The sequence below is a fragment of the Varanus komodoensis genome, unplaced genomic scaffold, assembly GCF_004798865.1.
Source record: "Varanus komodoensis strain SLA01 unplaced genomic scaffold, ASM479886v1 scaffold130, whole genome shotgun sequence".
NCBI lineage: Eukaryota > Metazoa > Chordata > Lepidosauria > Squamata > Varanidae > Varanus > Varanus komodoensis.
Window position 1 is genome coordinate 178,969 of NW_025335377.1, and position 19,785 is coordinate 198,753.

The following is a 19,785-nucleotide window of genomic DNA, read 5'->3' on the forward strand; positions in this document are numbered from 1 at the left end:
GCCCCACCATCGCACACACTCCAGCTGGCCGTGGCACCCAGGAGTCAGATCCAGTAGATCACCCAAGCGTCACTTAGCCTCAGCTCGCGCTCTCACTGGAGTTAATTCGGTTTGATCAGTGTGCTAATTTTATCACTTCCCGTCTTTTGTGTAGGAGTGAGCTATTCATTTTAAATCAATGATTGAAAAAACAACAAACTAGCACCATATTCCTTAACAAATGATTCATTCCAGCATCAAGTGTGACTATACATTTTCCTGATCCCCAAGTTTGGTGATTCTTGCAGACATGTGGTCCTCGCTGGCGATCGGATACTCTTGCACTCCTCGCCATCCGCATGCCAGTTCAGGTGCAGCATGCGCTGAAGGGTTTTCTCTCATGCGCAGAGTCTTGGTTGGTTTGCGTTGCCTTTCAGGTCCTTCCCGCGCCCTCGTGGACGGGTATGTTGTTCCGCTCCATCATCCTGCCCCAGCGAGTCCCTGCCAGCGCGCCCATTCTGCCTCATTTTCTTTCTCTCTCTGCAGCCCAGAGAGTAGCTGAAGCGGGACGTAGCCAATGTCGTCCAGCAAAGGGGCGGGGGCTGGAGCTCGCCGGCGGCGGACGCGGTGCCGGAAGTGTAAAGCTTGCCTGCGGTCAGAGTGTGGGGAGTGCCACTTCTGCAAGGACATGAAGAAGTTTGGGGGACCTGGGCGCATGAAGCAGTCGTGCCTCCAGAGGCAGTGCACTGCGGTGAGTGGGCAGGCGGGGGGAGCCGGGGCAGCGTGGTGGACGGGGTGGGTGTGTGACCGACCGTGTGGCTCTTTCATTCCCAGGGTGGCAAACCCAGGTGACAGGGAGGCGGGTTTGTCCTGCTGCAGTGGGAAGTCGCTGTGGCTTCCAGCCGTACATTGGCAGCATCAGCATCCTTTGGCTGGCAAGCACCTTCAGCGTTCAGCTCCTTTTATTTTCACAGGCCCCTTTCTTCTGGCTTTGCCTGTGCCACTCATATAATTCAAGCATGTAGCAGATTTTGTGCTGTACCTGCCTCTGGGCATTTTAATTTCTGGGCGCAGGTGGGATTCCAAATCAAGCCATAGGCAGAAGACCCTGCATGTGGAAAACAAGCATATCTGGGTGAGAGGTTTTTAATTAGTGTGCCAGCTTTCCACATTTGGGATTTCTTTGCTTGCTTAATGTGGGAGCTTGTTCACCTGCACTGCTGCCCTCGACCTGCCCCCTGATGTGCAGCTAGCGCTGTACCACAGACTTTTTCGGAACATTTTGAATCTGTTGAGAGTTTCAGCTAAAGCCAGAAGAAAATCAGAGCACAATGGAAACTGTGAAGAAACTCCCTCCCTTGGAAAACCTCATGTTTCAAGAACTGCTTTAGCCTTAGTGCTCACACATGCTGACTTTCAGCGTGCAGGGATTTATTTCTTTAGCTCACACAGGTGAACATTCAGACATGTTGCCCTCCACTCCTTCACCCTGGAATGGCATAGCCTAGGAAGCAAGTGCCCCGCGACCATTTTATGCAATCTAGATATCCCGCAGGCCTCCCGCACCAGCTGTTCCACACACACTCCACCGATACTGTAGAAGGCTGCAAAGGTCTCCTTATCCCGTTGCTTCTTTTTACATGTTTATAAAATAGCCTGTCTCACCTTTCCAAGTCTTTATGCCCTTGATCGCCCACTCAGGTTAAAGCCCAGAGCAAAATGGTACACGTGGCTCATTTTCAGACTAGGCTACCCCAAAGACAGCTGCAGTCGGGATCCCCATGGCACCTCCTAGCTGGATTTTGGCTTGGGCAGACTCCCCCCCACCGTATCCTTTATCTCTGCCACTCACTTCCTGACCCTGTCTCATTGCAGCCAGTTCTACCTCACACAGCCGTGTGCCTGGTGTGTGGGGAGGCCGGGAAAGAAGACACGGTGGAGGGTGAAGAGGAGAAGTTCAACCTGTCGCTCATGGAGTGTACCATCTGCAATGAGATTGTGCATCCAGGCTGCTTAAAGGTGAAGGGGCAGAAGGAGGGAGAAAGGAAGAGAGGCGAGCTACTGGCCATCGCGGCCTCTTGGACTTAACCTGCTCCTGCCCTTTCTTTCTGTGCAGATGGGGATTGCCGAAGGGGTCATCAACAACGAAATTCCAAACTGCTGGGAATGTCCCAAGTGTAAGAGAGAAGGCAAATCAATGAAAGTACGTAAAAGGGGAACTGCAGGGCGGTGAGCTAGGGGGTGGCTTGAAGACGCCGCCAGTCCAGGTGGATGTGGGCTGAAGGAGCTGCGATGGCCAGGGAGACCATCCGTGCCTGCCGGCAGGGATGGGGACGGAGCAGAGACGTGCCGGAGGGCCAGACGTGTGTTTGCTGGACTGTATAGAATTTCAGTTGTGTGGGTTAGTGCTTTGATTAATTTTTTTCCCACACCCAGGAAAGGTGCCCTATTTCTGTGTTTTTTTCCTCCCCTCGAGGCCCCACAAAACTCTAATGCCAGGGTATTTAATGATGACTGCAGCCCCTTGAGGGTACTTGCTGAAATCCTGCATTCTCCTTGCTCTAGTAAATGGCTCCAACTCAGAGCTGTTGTGCAGGGACAAAACAAAGACCGAAATAGCTGGTGCTGTTTTGCCACTGTTTTCAAGGACAGCCGAGCTGCTTGTTACTCTGGCCAGTGTGCAGTCCTCAGCCTGATGAGCAAGGGGCAGTGAGCACGAGTGGGAAGGGCAGAGTTGCTTAACTCCGTTCATCCATGTCAGCTCTCCTCTGAGAATGGTCACTCTTGTGGCAACCAGTTCTCTTCCCAGCTGATGTTAAGTCTGCATTTGCAAAACTGGTTTTTTTTGGGGGGGGGTTGTTTTGGTTTTCAGGCCTAGGAAAAAATTATGTACAGCAGGACATAAAAAGAAGTTAAGCTGTAGTAACAACCACTCCCAAGCTCCCCCCAACAATTAAACTAAGAGCAGCATAAAAGTAATTGGGCTGTAGTCGACAGCAGAAAGCAATCAAAAGAGACCTCAGCAGATGTGTAATTCAAAGGGTCTTTTACATGGAAGGGAGGGAGCCAACAGCCCTTTCTAGGAAGGAGGCCCCTGGAACCCTGGTGCCCATGCAGAAGAGGCCCTGCCCACATCCCAGCTGATCACGGTCTCAGAAGGCAATGTGATGGGGAAAGGAGCCTCTGATGACGTTGGCCGCTGCTGCTTCCAGAGCCTGGCTGGAGTGGGATTGCTCATAGACCATCTGGGGAGCGGGGCAGCGAAACCTTATTGTCTGGAGAGATTTGGTGGTGGAAAGGGTTCTGTAGCCCCCGCCAGTCCCCTCCTGTAAGTCCTACCAGATGGGCTCTGTGAGGAAGAATACAGGCTTGGGGTCCTGTGTTGTCTCTGTAGTCCCACCCTGGCGCTCCTGAGAAGTCTTCATCTGGCTCATCTGCCATCTGGAAAAATGATGCCCTAAGCATTCTGCACCTGAGCGAAATGCCAAGTTTCATCTCTCACAGTTTTCCAAAGAGAAACTGCAGTGCCTTTTTTGTGGCCGCACCGTGCCCCCGTGCCGGCCGCCCTGTCCCTCCATCCTAGTCGGAGCTCTTGATTTGGCTTTGCAAGGAGGGGATCCAGCAGGACCCTCTTTTGGCCCCCCGTAGTGATTTCCCATGCCTTAAAATCCTCTGCCACGTATTTCTACAGCTGTGAGGGGTAGGTAGCACCCCCCACATGCAAACGTCTGCCCTGCAAGCCGCAGTTGCCTGCTAATTTGTACCTGCCTCCCTCCCCTCCTCGTGCTTGCAGGACTCAGGTGATGGCATGGGGAAGCGGCGCTCGGACAACGGCGAGGACGGGGTCCGGTGGAAGCTGACAGACGAGCCTGCGCAGAACAAGAAGAAACTGGCGCCAGCTCCCCCTCTGCCCCCGCCATCTGCTGAAGAGAGCCAGGTTCAGGCTGGAGCCCACAAGCGCAAGAAGGAGAAGGAGCTGCCGCCTCCAGACACGGGGCCCAAGAAAAAGGTGGGAGCCTCTGGCTTGCTTCCAAAGGTGCCGCTTCCCAGGCGAGATCAGCACCAAGGCCCCAAGGCCGGCCCTCCCTCCTCCCTCGCTCCCTCCTCCCCTCACCCAAGGTCATCTTCAGCTGCACGTGTTTAATCAGACCGAGTTACAGCTGCACTTGTGCTGTAGCTTCTGTATGCTGCTGCTGCTGCTGCTGCTGCTTGTTGTCTCAGGGAGTTTTTGCTGCTCTGACTGGCTTTGTCTTCTGTATTTTATTACTCACATATATGGCAGCCTGCTGCCTTGGGAGAGCAGCTGCCCTGAAAGGCAGCCTAGCATCCCATCAGCCCCAGCCACTGCTGCTAACTGTTGGGGTGATAGGAGTTCTGTCCCAACTACGTGGAGAGCACCAAACGGGGGAAGGCTGCTGTCGCCCTCTGCCTCGTCCCCATCAAAAAGCCCTGCTGGGTGGCGGTAAAGGCCATGTTTGCCCAGGTTCTTTTCTCGCAGGTTGCTCAGCCAAATAGGCCTGGTAAGTGCAGAAGCAAAGCGAGAGAATAACAGCCCCCCTCCTCTCTTCCCCCAAGTGCCTGAGATACTCAGGGATAGGCTGTCACTGATGCCAGAGTCGGAGTTCACCCAAATGTGTCTGATCAACCCTTTGGAGGCAGCAGAGGCCCTCGGGCCTCCTCTTGGCACAGTGAGCTCCTTGACTTAGATGACCTGTTTTCTGTCTGGAACATCCTGCTGACCGCCTTTGTCAGGTGACTCTAAGTTCAAGCGTCACAAGAGGAGGAGGAGAACCTCTCTCGGTGTACTTGATCCACCCTGCGCACCTCCTCTTATCAGCTGCTGCGGCAGACTAAGGCAACCCGGGGCTTTCCGGGTGTTTTGAAGTATGACCTGCATCGTTCTTGAGGGTTAGCCCATTCAGCAGGCAGCTGCAGGCTGAATCATCTAGAATCATCAAAAGCGATGGCGACCCTTTTAGAGACCAAGTGCACAAACTGCAAGCCAAAACCCACTTATTTATCGCAAAGGGCCAACACTGCAATCAAACCTGAAAACTGAGGTTTTAGTTTAGAAAAAACAACTCACAGCCAGTCCAAGCAAATATATATATGCGAAAGCTCGGACAAGTCAGGGCTAATGTGTCGCGACTCATGACATCATCCCCTGGCGCCGCTACTCTTTTCCGAGCATGCCCATTGCCCCTATGCATGTTCTTATCCGATGCTCAGCTGCTGGGGCGACTTGGCTCACGAGTCAGCAGAGACAGCTCTGCGTGCCCGCTGCAGCACGTGTGCCATAGGTTCGCCACCACTGGCCTAATTCTATCCTGGTGCACTCCGCTAGCCCTAATATAGGGGTCAAGTTCCATTGAAAAGAGGGCAATTTTGAAAAAGCAGTCCTTGAGTAGCTTTTTCTGCACAGCTCATCATTTCTGCCCGTTCTGAACACATTCCAACCATCAATAGCATGCCAGGACACCTCGTTTTTGTAACCCTAACCCTGCCCTGGTGCACAGCCCCAACCCTAGTATAGGGGTAAAGCCCAAATGGAGACTTCTCCAGGGTAGGCCATAGTCTGTACTTGAGTATAATTATTCCCTCTCCCCTTGCTATAGCTGACAGTGGAATCTTTGAGCATCAGGTATTTTAACATTCTTCACCTAGCTCATGAGTCCAGCCTTCCCCAGCCAAATGTTTTGGACTTCAGTTGCCATCATTCCCAGCCAGGTGGGAGCTGTAGTTTGAAATCTGGAAGGTCACTAGGTTGAGGAAGCTCAGCAATTGTTAAGCTCAACAATTGCATTCCTAGCTGGTGATTAGGCTAAAAGTTTTGGCTGTCAGAGTTGACCACAAGTATTGGATGGAAGGACAAAGGGGAGGATGAGAGTCCTGTCCGTGGCTTGCTGTGTCTTCCAGAATGTTCTTCTCATAGATACCAGAGCTCCATTTTATTCCTGATAACTTGCTCTAACTAACTTTTCCTCCCACCATTCAAAGTGGAAGGCCCCAATCCTTACTACAAGCTCCCTAGCGTCTCTCCTGGGTCTCTAGGTAATCATACATTGGTCCAGAATCCCAACACCTCGTTTCTTTTTCTTGCAGTTAAAAGGCACACGGGAAAAGCATTTGAAAAAGGTGAGTGCTTTTTCAGTTTTTCTGCCCAGGTGGGTTTTATTGAGCAAGACTAGGGTGAGACAGCAGGGAGATTGTGACAAAGTCTGGAGAGAATCTACCTTGCCAAGCAGGCTGAGCATTTCACAGGCTCCACCTGGCCCACCAAGAGCTTCCTTCCTCCAGAATCCTGAGCCCCTCTCTGGCCTGGTTCACACAAATCAGGGACAGGCCTCTCGCTTTGGAACTGCAGCTCCTCACCCTTACCTGTTCTGGCTGGGGCTGATGGGTGTTGCAATAACACCCAGCTTGACAGAAATGGTAATAGCTGTTTCAGACTCTGCAAGCCAATGAGAAATGTATCCAACTAAAAACACAGAAACAATAAATCCGTAAGCATAAATAAACTGGTGAGATGGACAGGTTGAAAAAAGTGATCACATAATACAAGAAAGGAGAATGAATGTGTGCAATTATGCCATCTGATACCTAAAATACCCACGTGTTTCAACTATAGGTAGTCTTTTGGTCCATTATGTGGAAAGTTTATTACACACTCACTCCTATCCAACATTCTCACATCTATTCACAATATAGAATTCTACAGTATCCCCCATCTGTAAGTACAGAAAGAAATTTATTTTCAAAAACTGCACCAAATATATGAGAGAGATAAACTAACAGCACAGTATCTTTTAAATGTAATTAAAGCTACATGTTTTGGCTTCTAATCTTTAGGAGCACTATTCTGGCCTTATCTGCAGCTGTGATGGCAAGCAAAGCATTTTGCTCTGAACTTATTTTTAAATTGCTGTGTCAAGGCTCAGAGGCTTGTGCATATCTGGTGCCCTGACACCCCCCTGCCTTGTCCCTGATGGCCATCTGGACAAAGCGCCGGGGAAGTGGAGGGAAGGAAGCCTCGGCCTGCTCCCCTTCCCTTCGCCTGGCTTGCCCCGTTCTCGCTTCTCCAGGGCCCGTGTGCATGGTTCTTGCCATGCCAACTGCAGTGGGGTGAGGTGTTGCCCTGGCCTTTGGAGTCTCAGGATCAGTGCCGCAGGGGGCCTGAATAACCCTCTCCCACCTCCAGACAAAGTTGGAAAACCATAACATTATACTTCTAGTCTATCATTCTGACAGATTTTAGCTTCAGACTGACCACATCCAAAATGATCCAGAACCACCTCGCTGCGTTGCTGTGATGCTGCTCCTCTGTATGCTTGATTATATACCATAAAACATGCAGGCAGCTCTTTAAAAAGCCCTCCTCAATTCATGTTAAACTTTCAAACTTTCCCAAACCAAGGACAGACAGGCTGAAATGACTCGGTGCTCGTATGTTTGCTGCCTGTGACTAGGAAACTGTCTCTTGATGCTTCATTTGGGCTTCCTTCTTCACCCCCAGACCACTGAGCAGCCGCCCGATGGGAACAAGCTGCAGTCCATGCAGCCCTGGAGCCGCATGGGCAGCGGAGACTTCGAGGTGAAGGGGACCATCTCCCACCCATCCATCCACCTGAACCAGATCACGGCCAGCGACCTGGAGGTGAGAGGCCAGGCGGGAAGGCGGGCTTCAGTGTCAGCCTCAGCCCTTACCATGGCCATGGGCCCAGTTTGTTCCCTTCTTTAGAAAAGAAGGCGGGTTCTGCTGAAATAGGCTGAAGGTGCCATCCTGTCCTAAGGCCTACGGCTTGCCGCACGCACCGTCCTGACAGGTTCTGTCCAGACTGGCAGAGGATTATGCCCTAAAGTTCATAGAATAGTGGAAAAGGGCAGGACTTCCGAAAGCCATCCAGCCTGACGCCTTGTGGATGCAGAGAAGCCACAGCGACAGCCTCGCTGGGGTGTGGTCCCTCTAGCGTCCTGCTTTTCATGCTGGCCAGCAAACTGGGTCAGAAGGCAAAAGCCTCTCACCTTGTTACTCCCCATCCGTCGGTCCCGAGAGGCAGAAACCCAGAGCTGTTCATAGTCCTTGCCTTCCATGATGAAAGAGGACGGCTGAGCAATCTGGAGCCCCATTCCCGGCATGGGAGGGGCAGCCCCTCTGGCCACAGCGGAATGCAGGCACCTGCCTCAGACCGAGTCCGGCTATTGGTCTAGCTTTGCATTGTCTTCTGCAGCTGGTCTTGCTTCTCCCTCGAGACCTGATCCTTCTTTTTTAAGCTGGGGAGCAAGTGGGGAACCTTCCTTGGGCAAGGAAGGTGGTCGACCCCTAAGACACGTGATTCTATAGGGCAAATAAGAATGTTCGGGACGGCTGGACAAGGTTGCTCTGCCAAGCGTGCTCCTTCATTAATTTGGTTATGCACAGTTAGAAAGAAAAGTTCTATGCACGTGTAGCATGCCTGAAGTTGTAAGCCTTTCCATTCTGTCTGAACGTGCATTGGGTCGCACCCTTCATGTATTCAGTCTCCAGTCCTGCCTTGCCCTCCGACTAAAAATGTGAAGCCTTTTAGGGAAACCCAGAAAAAATCAGAGTTCCAAAATGCTTTCTCTGAAAAAAATGTCCTAGAGATTTTTTTTCCCTAGGCCTTCACATCTTTGGACTCCTTGGTAGCATGTGTTGCTTTTCTGCCGCTGACTAGACTTTGCTTAGTTTTAGCACGGATACCTGTTTGTGTCCCTCCAGTGATCTTCATAGTGCCCAAATGTACCATTCCCCCTCTTATTGGAAAGAAGCAGGTGACTGGGTGTGTGTGTGTGTGTTGTCAGGTGCTCTGTAAAGATTTTTTCTTACATTTTACTATAATTTCCCTTCAACCGCTAGATGGGGCCATAGCCATGAGTCACGGACCATTTGCGGCAATGGTGCGCGAAATTTGTTTCTGTTCACAGCTCCTGGGGACATAAATGGTTTGCAGTCCCAAACACAAGCAGGTGCTTATTTGTTTGTTTTGGGAAAAGTTTGCAAATTCTGAAATTTGCAATCCTGCTTGCAAAAAGTCCACTTGTAAAAATTTTGTGTTTTTTCATGTTTTAGTCAGTGGGATGAAGGAAGTGCCTGCTTTGAAAAATACACCCTAGAAATTGCAGCTCCCCCGTCTGAACAAGCCAAAAAAAAAAAAAAAAATGCTGAAGATGGGAATGAACCAGAACAAGCTTCAGAGAGATTTTTTGAGAATTTAAGCAAGCCCGGAAATGACTGGGTCAAGCATCCCTGCATACCAGTTATGGCAGTGAGGGAAAGATCTTTGCAGCGTGCTTTGTATATATCTGTGTACACAGACCCACCCAACGTCGAGGATGTGCTCTGTACTCTTAAGATGCAAACAATGGTTGCAGGCTTTTTGGTTCTTGTGAGAGCCCCACACTTTCTTGATCATCTGCATTTATTTAATTAAGGCAGTCTTAGGTAACCTGATCGTCTTTGGCCCTACACCCTTCATGGTCTGTGACCATCAGCCATGCTCGCTGGAGCTTGTGGGCATTGTCCAAAAACATTGGCGGGCACCTGCTCACTTAGCACTGATGTATAGCTTCCCTTTCTCAAGGCAGGTGGTGACTTACTGGCCACAAGTACAGCATGCAGGTACTAACCCTTGATGCTCAAACTGTAGAGGGAGCCAGTGCGGCGCAGGGGCTGACTCAGGCGATCTGAGTTCTAGTCCCCACTTGGCCATGGAGCCAGTTGGGCCGGTCACAGACTCCCAGTCCAGCCTACCCCACCAGGTTGTTGTTGTGGGAATAAGATTGAGAGTAGGAGGAGGAAAAGGATGTAAGCTGCTTTTTTCTTTAAAAAAGGGGGGGAAAGGCAAGATATAAATCTAAGAAATAAAATAAATATTGCCCCATCCCTGGTTATGTTTTTTAGAAGACTTCTTTCCAGATGATACCAGATTTTAGACTTGGGTCAATTTCTGAGCAATTTTATGGTGGTTTTTAAGGATAATTTTGTTTTTCGACTGTAGACTCTCCAGCATTTGTTGCAAACAATTACTTAAATAATTCCAAAGCAATTAAGAAAGTGAACGTTTTTACAAAGCTGAGCACAGCAGACAAGCAGCTTGGAGCAGAGTTCGCCGAGGTACCATTCACTCATTGGTCCAAAGAGAGTTATTTTTATCAGACTTTGATAGCAATGGTAAAGTAAAATCTTGACAGTTGGATCTGGAGTGAGGGGAAGTTCCACACCCAGGGCCATGCCACTAAGAAGATCTTTCCCCGTGAATGGTCTATTTCGTTTACACAGGTCAGGCTGTCTGGATCAGATACCTTGCCCAGGAACTTAACAATGAAGCTGGCTCCCCACTGGATAGCCCTCCCCAACCTTTTGCCCTCCATGGTTCCATTTAGATGCCAGGAAGCACTTCCTGATGGTTAGGACCCCGAGGGTGTGGAATGGGCTTCCCCGGGAGGTGGTTGAGGCCCCATCGGTGCGGGTGTTCAAAGATAGGCTGGACATGCACATGGTGGGCATATCGTGAGCGGAGCCGGCTGGTGCCAGGGGTCAGACTGGATGGCCCGGGAGACCCCTTCTGACTCGCTCTGTTTCTTTGTTTTATGTTTCTGTGCTGGCTGTGGGACAGCGAGAGTTGCTGTCCAGTGCAGCTGCGAGGTCCCAGGCTGTGCAGGACCAATACAGGAGCTGGTGTCCTTTGGGTCTCTGGGTCCCCGGCTGCAGAAGCCTCCTTGAGTCAAAGCCAGCACTTTAAAATTGTACCCAGCAACAGAGCAGCAGTCAGCAAAGGCCTTTTGGAAGCTGATCGGTTCCAGCTGTCTAAGATAACGGGCAGCTCAGGATGGCACTTCTCCATAGGCAATTCCAATTGCTTTTGTCTAAACTGGCACCTTCCTGAGGCATGAATAATAGTGGCTAGAGCATATGGACTGGGGATTTCAGGCCTGGCCCCAAATCAGCCCCCCAGGGTCCCAATCCAACTCTCTGAACTTCTCGGAGGACTCCACCCCCAATCAGCTTTCCATTTGCATTTTCTTAAAATGCCTCTCTCAAAGTTTAGTTGTTGTGCAGGAGAGCTCTGAGCTGCCGAAGGCTGCCTGCTTTCACATTGTGGGCCCTTTCCCTTTTGCCTTTGACCCACCCACCATGGAAAGCATCCTTCAAGAGCTGTTCAGAATTTGAACATGACCCTCAGACTGGAAGGGATTCCTTGCCAGAGCGGTTGGAAGACATAAGCAGAAATCAGGCATGTCCTTCTGGTCGAGCACTGACATTCTGCCTTCCTTCCATCATGTGAGGCAGAGCACCATAGCTGGATCTCCCAGAGTGTGCTGCTGCCAAGGGCTGCGTGTCTGTTTCGTGTGATGTCTGGGAGAGGTGGGCAGCAGAGGGGAGGCCAGGGTCGCGGCTTTTATGAGCAACCAGATAACGACAGGATTGCCTGGACTTCTCTGTTTACGGCAAGAGCCTGTTGCCACCACAAGTGCAAACCGGGGTGCAGAGCCCCAGCATCCTGTCTGGCCCTACTGGGCTCCCCACCTGGCCTTCCACACTTTCCCAGACGGCCCTGCCCTTGTCATCTGCTGCTCGTTGTTGGCTGGCTTCCTTTCTTTTGCACGGTTTTCCCCCCATTCTGAAAGGGAAATGCTCCTCATACCGTTCAGCTACCGGCAGTAAAAGCTTTTGAGCTAAAATAGGCAGGTGTTTCTGGCCCCACCCTTTAGGCTTTGGCTCCATCCACTATTAGAATGTGACCCACCCCCCCCACCCCAAAAGCATCTCCTAAATGGAATTCAGTCCTTGGATCAGAACTCCTGGTTGTAAATGCAGCCAATGTAAATGTCCCCACAGAGGAAGGCCGAAGTCGGTCTTTCTTCATCGGATGTTATCTATATGGGTTGGATGACAGGGCCTATCATCCAGCAGGAATACTGGCTGGAGGTGATAGGTTCTGTAGCCCAGCTAAGGAAGGCTAATTTTATCAATTAAAGAATCACTAGGTGGCACAAGAACTTTGACACCAGCTCCTTCCTTTCTCACCAGAAGCCGAAGGTTCCCCAAGGCCCTTTGGAGCCCTCGTCCCAGTCAGACAAGTCCCATCAGCGGGAGAAGCTGGAGCGCTTCAAGCAGATGTGCCAGATGTTGGAGAGGGTGAAGAACAGCAGCAGTTCGAGTTCCAGCTCAGATTCGGACTCAGACACGGACTCCCGGGGCTCGGACGGCTCCAGCGGGGGGGTGTCCAGCCGGGCCGCCTCCCCAGCCACCCGTTCCCAGCGCCTGGCTGCCCTGGGCTTCAGCACCAGCGAGGAGGAGGAGGACGAGGATGAGGACGACGAAGAGGAGGGTGGGCGGCGCAACGGTGGCTCAGAGACAGCGCGGAATGGCAAACAACCGAAAGCTCGGGGGAACTCTCAGGAGAAAGAGAACAATCATCGCCCGTCCAGCCGGGGGACAGAGCGGGCCAAGCAGCAAGTGGGCGGGCGCAAGGCGGGCCGGCCCGCTGGGCAGACAGGGCTGCGCATGGTGGCCCGGACTCAGTTCCTCCACTGGCCGCTGGTGCCCTCCCCGCCCAAGCCCTTGCTGCAGCTGGAGCGGCACGTGGTCCGGCCTCCCCCCGACAGCCCCGAACCCGACTCCCTGCCCTTGGACAGCGGTTCTGACCACATTGTGCAGCGGGACATTTGGTTGGCCGTCTTCCAATACCTCAGCTATCGGGAGCTGTGCGTCTGCATGAGGGTGTGCCGGACGTGGAGCCGCTGGTGAGTGGGCGGAGAGGCGCCTCTGTCCCGGGAGAGTGCAGGCAGCACCCGGAGGAGCGGTGCGGGGCGCTCTCGGGAGCCCCCCGCGTGGGCGGAGAGGTCTTCGAGGCCATGTGTGCCAGGCCTCCTGGCATGAAGCGGGGGCGTGCGTGCGAGCGTGCGTGCGCTTCATACTGCAAGGCCTGCAGAGAGCGGCAGGGAAAAGCAGCCGGTGCGTGCCGGCAGTGGCCGCGCTTGCCAGACGCCTGTCCCAGTGGTGGGTGCTGCGTGCGTGCCTGCGGCGGGGAACCTCGCCCTGCCCAGCTCCTCCCTGCGCACACTCACTGAGATGCGTTCCGCTGGCCCCACGCGGTCCACTGCCACGCGTGGCCTCCCCACCGCAGTCGGGGTCAGGAGGGGAGAGTGCTTTCCCATGTGAGGACGAAGGGTGAGCATTCACACAGCCGCAAAGGACGCGGCGTGTTCACTGGCACTACAGGCCGAGTGCAAGACTGGTGAGGAATGTGTGGCCTTCCAGCTATTGGGCTGTAACTCCTGTCACCCTCATGCATTTCGCCCTCCAGGCTGGGGCTGCTGGTAGTTGCAGTCCGGCAACATCTGGAGGGCCATGCCTTGCCCCCCCTGTGACGTGGGGGCAGGCCATGCCTTGCCCCAGTGAGAGTCACACCTCTTCTCCGCCATCCTGGTTTTGTTCCTGGGTAACCCTAATTGTTCTCTTGCATTTACTCTCTGGTCCTTCCCCTTGGAAGCTCATGGGCAGAACCACTGGGGTTTTTCCCCCCTTCCCTGATCTCCTATCTGCCCAACAGCCCTGGGAAGAAGGGCGGTGACTGACCCAAGTCAGACCGGCTGGGTCTGTGGCTGAGATTTGATTCTGAACCTGGATCTCCCTGGTCTTAAAGATAGTTGCATTTCCCTTTCCTGAGAGGCAGCCCTCCTACACAGTATGTGTCACCTTTGAATGTCAGCAACGAAAGCCGAGCCCACTGTCTCAGTTGTGGCCCTGAGAGGGGCTGGAATGGAACCGTTGATGAGACTTGCTTGCAGCGAAGGCTGTGTGATTTGCCTGGGTCTCTTGGCATGTGGGAATGAGGGCAAAGCGAGGCCTTTTCCTGCTGCACACGTGTGTGTATAGCTCTCAGTGGCCCTCCTATATCTGTGCACACAGACATTGTTATTTCTAAACCTACACATGGGCTTCCTTTAAAGCAAACTTTAAACTGTCTCCCCTATTTTGCTCTTTGCCTTGGGGAAGCCATCCGCGTGTTCCACCAGTCCTAAACTCGCCACACGGAGGCTCCTGAGGCCTCGGTTTTCACCCTGTGCACCAGGAGGCATAGGGTTCCCCTCTGTGTTAGTGTTTTGTCACATACTGCGTCTTCTCTTGCAAATGTAAGGAGTCTGTCGAGTGTTTTGCAAGACGGGGCCCAAAAAGAATAAGATTTGGTAAAATGGAGTGTAAATCTGCTTTTATTTTTTGTTGAAACTGCTGGTGCATTTTGACTTCCTTGGAAAGATTTTGGAAGAACTTTTTGGTGGACCATGCACAGAAAATCCAGGTTGAATCACCAGCCAGATTGGGACTGGTCCACGCCTGAAACTTTGGATTTTTTTTTTTTTAAGGCCGTAAGCCAAACAATTCTGAAAAATAGTCAAAGCTTTTTGCATGACATAAGAAAATCCATGCTGACTCAGACCAAAGGTGGCAGACCAGCTCTCTGCAGGTTCTCTCGAGCAGGATGGTTGGGGGACCTCCTGCCCGGCTCCTCAGCAACAAGTGTACGCTGGCACGCCACCTCTGCTAAAGGAGAAAGTGCATAGCCAGCAAGACACCTTTTTCCCACATGTTGCAAATGTTTAATTTCTTGAATTTTATTTGTTATATTAACATCGCTTTCCTTCTATCTTAAGTATGCCTGTCTCATTCTGTATGGCAGTTAAGACAGCCAAACCGAAGCAGCCCCTCAAAACCCACAAGTGCTTCTCTGTCATTATGACAGGGTCCCTTGCAGCCCTGCAAGACATTTTGGCCTGCGGTTACCATCCTCATCTGGCTTTATTGGCTGGGTGTCGTGGGAGATGCCTGCCAAACCATCTAGAGGGTGCACATCGCCTGCCCCTGCATTAGAAAGTGGTACTTTCTCCATGCCTTTATTCCATGACGTGGGGCTTTTTAGTGGATATCTACATTCACTTAGCCCTAGAAACCCCAGAAGGTCTGCTGTGAAACACCAGTGCTTTGTGGAGGATCCTGCAATGTCTTGAGGATCCATCCACAGGGGGGCCACCGCCACGCCTACTGAACCTCCTTTCCAAAATTACAAGGAGTTGCTGTTACCCAAGATGTGCTGAGATTGTGCCCTTGAGGGCACCTGTGGTTGAGATGCACTTTGAGGCTGTGGTCAAGCTCCTTCTGGGACTTTGCTCTAGCACTCCTGGGGGGAAAACACCCTTTTAGATAGATTTTTAAAAGCTGCTCCAATTTATCATGTAACATATGACTGGAAAATGTTATATGCTGGCCTCTCCCCAACCTGGTGGACTTACAGATGTGTTGGACTGCAGTTCCAGTCATTCCCAGTTGCCATGGTCATACTGATAGATGCAAAGGCTGCTGTGGTCCAACACATTAGCAGGGGACCGTGAAACAAGGCCTTTAAGAAAAGCAAATGGCGAGCCACCCTTTTGGATTCTGGGTTCAGGATGCACATAGAAGGGGTGGATTTTCTAGCAAATCGCTTGCTGTGACATCCATGGCCACTAAGGCCAAAGAAATTTTAGATGCACGCGCCTGTGCACCCAGATTGCAACCCTATGCAAAGATAAGCTAATGTAACTGATCTGATTATTGCTGGAGCAGAGACCGCGCAGTCATAAAGGGCTCCAACTGATTAGTCCCAGGTCCCATTGGCCATGCTGAGAAGAGCTGATGGGAGTCGGAGTCCCTCTGGCAAGCCACAGATTTCCCAGCCTTCTATTAAGGTCTGTTCAAATGATTAGATTAGCTGAGATTTCTTTGAGATTGATTGAAACTGAGATTTCTCAACTCTGGGGAACTTTCTTGCTTCTCGGTTTCTTTCTTTCTTCTAGGCTGCGCCTGACACTGATCCATGATTTCAGTGATGTGAAAACACAGACTTTTCTAATGCTTGATATTTTTATAGGAAATTGTCCGCGCCATCCATGCCTGTGTTTATCTGTAATTGTCTAGGCTGCTGTGCTGCCGTCAATCATTAGATGAACTAAGTGTAGAACGTGAATTTCTAGAAGTAATCCTTCTAAGGCAAGCTTTGGCAGACCCACACTTAGTGCTTAGCTGCCCATCAGGGAAATGAGAAAAAAGAGGTTTGACACCCGCTTCCTGTGCCACATGCAATTGGCTCCAGGCTGGGCCAGGAGAATGGAATTGTACATGGTACATATCCCCTCTTTTGCTAACTTTCCTCAGTAACAAAATGAAGGGAAACTGTTTCAAAGACTTTGATTATGGTTTCTTTTGCTTTTCCCTGAGAAGAACCTCTTGAGTTCAGGAAGTTAGAAACGTAAGAGTAGTCAGTCATGTAGCGCTTGTGGTTACTTTGAGCTAAGCCATACTGCCAAAACACAAGAAGACTAGCACGTGGCATCAGTACAATGAAAACACTGAAGGAAGGAAGGAATTGGTAACTGTAAATAGGTGGGCAGGAATATGTTAACAATTCAACAAGAACGGGAAAGCATTTAACAACATGTAGAAACTGCCTTGAAAAAACACAAGACACTTACAGGAAGCTACTAAGAAGTGGTGGAACTAATTATTTGGAACACTGGGAAATTTTCCAGTTCTACTTTTTCTGGAAAACCAACATTGCTCCATGATTTATTTGACATATCATTTGTTGCCCTATTCAAGGTTTGTCTAATGGATGATCAAACAGACTGTGCGTGTGTGGGGGGGTCTTATTCCCTGTTTCCTCCTTCCTTCCCCCCCACTCTCTCTCTCTCTCTGTGGTGCTATAGTACTAGCAGGTAAAGTAGGGGTGTGTGTGTCTTTTATATCTGCTTCTGTAGCCTGGCAAAACAGCCCATGAACGACTTACGATTCTGCGTTCACACGTTATGACAACCCAGAGTTCACAGCCCAGCAAATGCAAATCTTGGGTTTTCCTGCTGTGTTGTTCATGCTTACAAAATCATGATTCCTTACTGAAGCTGTGTTTGCATATCACAACCACCCATAATTCGACAAGCCGTACCTTGGGTTAGTGTCATTTATGAACCAGAGCAATGAATGCAAGCTTTATTGAATGAGTCACTGATTTGTTTTAATCAGAACAATCTGTTTATCCCTACTTAGGATCTACTCTCTTCCACTCACACCTTCCTGCCTGTAGGTCTTTCTTATTAGACTGAATTACCATTCTCCTTTTTGCCAATCTGCACCCCACCCCTCGCTGCTGCAGGTGCTGTGACAAGCGGCTTTGGACACACATTGACCTGAGCCGTCGGAAATCCATTACCCCCTCCATGCTAAGTGGCATCATCCGCCGGCAACCTGCCAGTCTTGACCTTAGCTGGACCAACATCTCCAAAAAGCAGCTGATGTGGCTTCTAAACAGGCTACAAGGTATTGTTGCCGGGCAGTGGCAGAAGGGGGAAGAGGAAGGCTTTGTGGGAGTCAGTGTTTGTTTATTCAGTGTCTTTAGATGAACAGGTATTGTTGAGGTGGTGTGTGCTGTGTTCAAAATAGACAAGAAGTCCAGGCGAGGGGCAAAGGTGTCTGCAAGCCTTCTTCTGTCCCAGATGTTCTAGATGCTTTCCACTGCTAACTCTCTGTACCGCAGCAGAGACTGATGGGGAGGAAACCCCGAGCAAAGTAGGAGTGGAGAGGACTGGACAGAGCAGTCTTCATGTTTTTCATGTGCATGACCGTGCGTCTTTCCAGACTGTTTCTACATCATGCTGCTTTGAAAACAGTGCATGAAAAATTGCATTGTCTTTGTGTCTTTCCCCCACAAAATACACATTTTTCTTGTTTCCAATCAGCCCTAAAATCCATGATCTGTACACATCTGGGTGCTTTCCTTTTTGAGCTGAGAAGCACCTAAACTGAAGGATAGCCAACTTCTGATTTTGGTGTCATTCCACTCAGGGCAAATAAAAATGCCTGTAGGAGTAGGGCTGAGTTCTGCATGACTGGGGTGTGGCTTTCTGGGTGGGGAATACTGGGCAATTTCAGGGTTCTGAGGGACCGTCTACCTTGGAACAAGAGGGAGGAATAAAGAGCAAGGAATTTCGGGTTCCCTGAGGCCTAATAGGAACTGCAGCAGTAAACCTTTTTCTGGGCTGCACCACTGCAGATGGGAGATAAGGGGCTCACATGCTTGAAGGCTCTCCCCTGCCAGGGAAAGTGGGGGCAGAGCAGACACTAGCATGGTGGGGCAAGGCTTTCGAGCCGAGCTTCCCCAGGATTGTGAGCTTTCTGTGTGGGACAGAACGGATTTGTGGGGAGGTATGTTCAGTCCTGGGAGCCACTCTGTCTGCAGCCTCAGGTGGTGCACACCAGGCGTGAGCACACCCCACCCCTGAGGGCGAGAGTGCTCAAAGCGGGAGGCAGTGCAGTAGGGTGGGCAGCGAGCCAGGACCAGGCAGCAGGGCCAAGACCCTCTGTGTGAGCAGCAGGACACGTCCGTGCAAATATTTATAGGCTGGGGCACTTTCCCCTGGACTTCCTCCCCTACTGTCTGGGGTATCTTTTGGGATGGGGAAGCAGGAGGCCCTGAAGCAGGAAGGGGAAACGGGCTGCCTGCCGTTCCTTGGATCCCGGCCCAGGACCCCGTGTTCGTCTGCAGTGGGAGGCCTTCTTGTGGGGTGGGGGGCAGGAAGGGTCGCTTTGGGGGAGGGCTGGTCGCATCTCTCGGGAGGGAGGAGGGACACTTCCTGAGTGGCTCTCTCACCCTCCCAAGTGCTTTCTCCTCGTCCCCCCAGGCCTCAAAGAGCTCATCCTGACAGGCTGCTCCTGGTGCTCTGTGTCGGCACTCAGCACAGCCAGCTTCCCCTCCCTACGGCTCCTGGATTTGCGCTGGATCGAGGACGTCAAGGACTCGCACCTCCGCGAGCTGCTGTTGCCTGCCACGGACGCCAGGCCGGGTAAAAACTGGGAACACGCGGGCGGGCGGGCGGGCGGGTGGGCGGGCAGGGGAAATGCCCACGTGCCTGGTGGAAGCTCCTTGCAGCAAACACTCCCTGGCAGAAAGGAAGAGAAGGCTGGCTCTCTCTTTCCACTCTCCGTCCTCCAGCAAACAACGGACGAGCTCCTGAGCGCCAGAGACTGGCATGTGCCGCTGCTCTGCCTTCCCAAATTATTTCCTGGACATTCCACTTCCTGGGCCAGGAGGAGGGCCAGGGGCCCATGGCAGCCTCCTCCCTCGTTAGGCCAGGCCTGCGCCACTGGCTGTCCCATCGGGCCTAGCGTGAGCCCAGTCGCCAGGTAGCGCAGCCCACCAGGAGTGCCCACAGCCTCCTTGCTCTCGGCCTTGTGCCTGCCATCATGGTGCGTGGAGGCGGGTTGTCGGCACAACCGTCCGTGGCTGGCAGGGGCTGCATTTCAGCGGGCTGGCCAGGTGCTGCGTGGGCTGGCCTCCCGGAAGAGGCTTTCCCAGACTGCATTCCAGTGGGTGCGGCCAGAGCAACCGGGCAGTTTCCAGACGACTGCGTATGTTAGCTTTACTGCTAGTCCTGCTGGTAGCTCGGCCTCAGGAGAGCCATTTCAGTGTTTCACAATGGAGGAGAAACCAATGGAGGAGGAGGAGAAAGCCAGGAAAATATCGGATGGCATGTAGGCAGAGAAAGTGGTGGAGCCAGAATGCAGCCAAGTGACCATCCAGGTAGCCTCAGGGTGTTAGATTGGTAGCCTGTCAGCTGGGATGTTGGGAGCTGTAGTGTAACAGGGAACCAGGATGGGGAAGACTATTCTAAGCTCTTGGGTGTTTGCTGTCAGCAAGGAGGCCTTGGTGGGGCCCCAAGGGCTGCATCAGCCCCCACAAACCCAGTGCTCTTCAG

At 51.8% G+C, this 19,785-nt stretch overlaps 1 protein-coding gene across 4 annotated transcripts in view; it reads left to right on the forward strand.

The window, feature by feature from the left end:
- FBXL19 (F-box and leucine rich repeat protein 19) overlaps nucleotides 1-19,785 on the forward strand; it is a 31,682-nt gene that overhangs the window by 5,353 nt on the left and 6,544 nt on the right. For all 4 annotated transcript variants that reach the window (XR_006413939.1, XM_044422573.1, XM_044422575.1 and 1 more), the window contains 9 exons: nucleotides 526-730; nucleotides 1,855-1,998; nucleotides 2,096-2,182; nucleotides 3,773-3,988; nucleotides 6,082-6,114; nucleotides 7,493-7,633; nucleotides 12,029-12,744; nucleotides 17,187-17,350; nucleotides 18,712-18,873. Coding sequence is in view for 3 of the 4 variants with exons in the window: in XM_044422573.1 (XP_044278508.1) it covers nucleotides 557-730; nucleotides 1,855-1,998; nucleotides 2,096-2,182; nucleotides 3,773-3,988; nucleotides 6,082-6,114; nucleotides 7,493-7,633; nucleotides 12,029-12,744; nucleotides 17,187-17,350; nucleotides 18,712-18,873 (1,837 nt within the window). In the remaining variant the exon portion in view is untranslated. The remainder of the gene's footprint in view (nucleotides 1-525; nucleotides 731-1,854; nucleotides 1,999-2,095; nucleotides 2,183-3,772; nucleotides 3,989-6,081; nucleotides 6,115-7,492; nucleotides 7,634-12,028; nucleotides 12,745-17,186; nucleotides 17,351-18,711; nucleotides 18,874-19,785) is intronic.